Source organism: Arachis duranensis, chromosome 1 (assembly GCF_000817695.3).
Source record: "Arachis duranensis cultivar V14167 chromosome 1, aradu.V14167.gnm2.J7QH, whole genome shotgun sequence".
Lineage (NCBI taxonomy): Eukaryota > Viridiplantae > Streptophyta > Magnoliopsida > Fabales > Fabaceae > Arachis > Arachis duranensis.
The window spans coordinates 27,900,051-27,904,385 of record NC_029772.3 but is presented as its reverse complement, the minus strand read 5'-3'; the positions used below and the strand labels follow the sequence as shown (position 1 = coordinate 27,904,385).

The 4,335-nt window shown below is 38.3% G+C and overlaps 1 protein-coding gene across 1 annotated transcript; it reads right to left on the bottom strand.

The window, feature by feature from the left end:
• Positions 1-3,468: 3,468 nt before the first annotated feature.
• LOC110275143 (uncharacterized) lies at positions 3,469-4,056 on the bottom strand. Its single transcript, XM_021130755.1, has one exon. The coding sequence runs from the start codon at positions 4,054-4,056 to the stop codon at positions 3,469-3,471; it is 588 nt and encodes a 195-aa protein (XP_020986414.1).
• Between the last annotated feature and the right edge of the window lie 279 nt (positions 4,057-4,335).

The following is a 4,335-nucleotide window of genomic DNA, read 5'->3' as shown; positions in this document are numbered from 1 at the left end:
TTCTTTTGCGTCTGTCACTAACGCCCAGCCTTTAGGAGTTTGAAGCTTGTCACAGTCATTTAATCCTTGAATCCTACTCAGAATACCATAGACAAGGTTTAGACCTTCCGGATTCTCTTGAATGCCGCCATCAATTCTAGCTTATACCACGAAGATTCCGATTAAGAAATCCAAGAGATAAACATTCAAGCCTTATTTGCTTGTAAAACGGAAGTGGTTGTCAGGCACGCGTTCATAAGTGAGAATGATGATAAGCATCACATAATCATCACATTCATCATGTTCTTGGGTGCGAATGAATATCTTAGAACAAGAATAAGCTGAATTGAATAGAAGAACAATAGTAATTGCATTAATACTCGAGGTACAGCAGAGCTCCACACCTTAATCTATGGTGTGTAGAAACTCCACCGTTGAAAATACATAAGAACAAGGTCTAGGCATGGCCGAATGGCCAGCCTCCCAAGGAGGGTTCAATCATAAAAACATGCTCAAAAGATTCAAGTGATCAAAAGACCTATAATACAATAGCAAAAGGTCCTACTTATAGAGAACTAGTAGCTAGGGTTTACAGAAATGAGTAAATGACATAAAAATCCACTTCCGGGCCCACTTGGTATGTGCTTGGGCTGAGCATTGAAGCGTTTTCATGTAGAGACTCTTCTTGGAGTTAAACGCCAGCTTTTGTGCTAGTTTGGGTGTTTAACTCCCATTCTTGTGCCAGTTCCGGCATTTTACGCCAGAATTCATGAGCTGACTTGGAATGCCTATTTGGGCCATCAAATCTCGGGCAAAGTATAGACTATTATACATTGCTGGAAAGCCCAGGATGTCTACTTTCCAACGCAGTTGAGAGCGCGCCAATTGGGCTTTTGTAGCTCCAGAAAATCCACTTCGAGTGCAGGGAGGTCAGAATCCAACAGCATCTGCAATCCTTTTCAGCCTCTGAATTAGATTTTTGCTCAGGTCCCTCAATTTCAGCCAGAAAATACCTGAAATCACAGAAAAACACACAAACTCATAGTAAAGTCCAGAAAAGTAAATTTTAACTAAAAACTAATAAAAATATAATAAAAACTAACTAAAACATACTAAAAATAATGCCAAAAAGCGTACAAATTATCTACTCATCAACAACCACAAACTAACCGGCAAGTGCACCGAGTCATACCAAGTAATACCTTAGGTGAGTGAGGGTCGATCCCATGAGGATTGATGGATCAAGCAACAATGGTTGGTTAAACCACTTAGTTAGGCAAACAGAAAAGAGTGTTGGGTGTTCAAAGAGTATTAAACAGTAAATTAAGAGTTTGAAGACAGCATGTGAATAAGTTGGGAATAAAATATGGGAGAAAATAGTTAAGGCTTCAGAGTTGTCTATTTTCCGGATTGACTTTTCTTATTAACTATATTTTAATCATGCAAGATTTAATTTATGGCAAACTATATGTGACTAGACCCTAATTCCTTAGACCTTCCTAGTCTCCTTTAAAATTCATTAACTGCCAATTCCTTGGTCAATTAATTCCAATTAGAGGGTGATGATCAAATTCCAGTTTGTATGCCATAAAAATTCTAATTATCCTAAAATAAGAGGATTATATGTCATGTATCCCGTTAAATCCAAATAATTAAAATTCAAGAGAAATTGTTTTCAAGCTGTTGTTCAAGTAAAGAGCTTTTCCAAGTTATACAAGAACTCAATTAGAACATGGGTCATACTTTTGTTCCACCCAAATTCATAAAATAAAGAATGAAAATAATTCTTGAAATATAAATCAAAACATGAATTAAAATAGAAAATAATAGTATCAATCCATACAATAGACAGAGCTCCTAACCTTAACAGTGGAGGTTTAGTTGCTCATGACCCAGAGAAGAAAACTAGGATTCAGGTAAATTCTGAAGTACGGGATGTAAATTGGTATAGAATGGAATTATCTTTTATATCTAATCCTAATTAATTTAAAATCTAACTTCTAACAAAAAATATCTTTTCCTATAATATTTAAATTTAAATCAGAATTAATTATGGCAATCAGCAAGTCTTCAAGTGATGGATGGGGACCACTTGCTTCGTAGGACCCACGCCTAACTTGGGAAGTAACAGGAAGTGTTCTCTTGAGTCTTCCATTCTGCAACCTCTAATCTATGTTTCCTGGGATGAAAACTGGGTCAAAAATAGCCCAGAAATCGCCCCCAGCATTTTTTGCACGTAGCGCATGTCACGCATGCGCGTCAGTCACGTGTACGCGTTAGTCACGCGTACGCGGCTATGGTCTTCTTTGCGTGTCACGCGTACGCGTCAGGTACGCACACGCGTCGCCGTGCAAATCTTCAAATCACGTGTACGCGTCATCCACGCGCCCGCATCACCATGGAAAGCTCCAAATCACGCGCACGCATCAGGTACGCATGCGCGTCGCTCCTCGTTGTCATCTCCTTTAATTCTTGTGCTGCAGAAGCTCCATCAAATCTAGCCGAATGCTACCTAAAATAAACAGAATTGCACAAGACTCAAAGTAGCATCCATAGTGGCTAAAAAGCAATTAATTCTTGATTAAACTTAACAAATTGATTGCAAATTCACTAGGAAAAGACAAGAAAGATGCTTTCGTATCAACATGTCATTTCCATCCATTTCTTTCTTCATTTTCCTATTCAAAATAAGACACAAAAATTAAATTCAACTGGTGGCGGAAAAATGAAATATGTAGCTAACTAATTTTTGAATTTTCATCAAATAACCAACTAAAACAAACTAAGTATTACTCATGAATCAAAATCAACTTGACTCCTTATGACTATGCATATAACATTGGTGAACACCAAACTTAGTTTTTGGTCATGTGTTGCAAGGAAAATTGATTAAACTCCTAGGAAATACATATTATGAATCCTCTGTATCATCCTAGGTGCCTTGCACACCAAACATGTTGTCCACTATATGGTTTACACAAGAATTCAATGAAATACTTGTCACTGTTGAATTGCTTATTATGAGTACTACTTTATTATCTATTATAAAAAATAAACTAAAAAGGATATAAAGCATGGGTTGCCTCCCATGAAGCGCTTCTTTAACGTCATTAGCTTGACGGTTGGCCCTTGTCAAGGAGGTTGGTAGTGTCTCAAGTCTTCTCCTCTCATGGTGAATCTATCTCCACTTTATTCTTTGAGAATCTCTACATGCTCCAAGGAGAGGACTCTATTGATTGTGTACACTTGAGGCAGCTGAGATAGGATTATAGGAAAGTGAGGTGGGATTAGTGGCTGGTGGATTAATATTACTTTGTCCCTTGGAGAGAAGTCTTCTGTAAGGATTTTCTTGTTTTTCCACCCCCTTGGCACCTTCTTCTCAAATCTCTTCTCTCCTTCAGGTGGTGCTTCAGTGATTCTTGTATCAAGAGGGTCCTTGTTGATTTTTCCTTTTGAATATTGTGGTTCCAGCTCCTCCTTGGATTTTTTTTATTGTTGTACCACTTGGATTTCTTGTTTTTCCTCCAAAGATGCCTTCAGAGGCTCTGCTTGTGATTTACTTCTTGCCTCCTCCACAATTGCTTCCTCATGAACATCCTTCAGATCTCTATTCTCTTGTTCAGACTCATGTGAGGGTTTGAAGACATGAAAGGTGAGTTGTTCGTCATGTATTCTCAATATCAGATCCCCTTTCTCAACATCTATGAGTGCTTTGGCTATAGCCAAGAATGGTCTCCCCAAAATGATTGGATGAAGATAGCTTTCTTCCATATCAAGAATAACGAAGTCTGTAGGGAGGAAGTACCTCCCTACCTTCACCAACATATTTTCGATCACTCCTAATGCTTGTTTCTGGGTCTTGTCAGCCAGCTGAAGGGTTATGTTTGTGTATTTTAACTCATTGATTTGCAGCTTCCTCATGAGAGATAGGGGCACTAAATTTATGCTCTCTCCAATATCACAAAACCCTCTGTCAATCATTGTATCCCCTATAGCATAAGGGATGTAGAAACTCCCTAAGTCCTTCTTCTTTATAGGTAAATTCTTCTGGATAAGGGCACTGCACTCTTTAGTCATCACTACTGTCTGTCCATCCTTCAGGAGATTATTCTTGGTTAGCAACTCTTTCATGCATTTGATATATGAAGGCATTTATTGGAGGGCTTCAATGAAAGGAACGTTGATATGAAGAGACTTAAATATGTCTAAAAACCTAGAATACTTCTTCTCTTTGTCACCACACTTGAGCCTCTGAGGGAATGGTGCTTGTGGCACATATGATTTCAAGACTTCCTACTCCATTGGATCTTCCTTCTGTGCAATGTTATTCCCTTGTTTTGGCTCTTCCAAAATTTC

What these genes read in the sequence shown, in the direction of transcription:
- LOC110275143 (XM_021130755.1), bottom strand. Translation starts at nt 4,056, where the DNA reads ATGACTAAAGAGTGCAGTGCCCTTATCCAGAAGAATTTACCTATAAAG.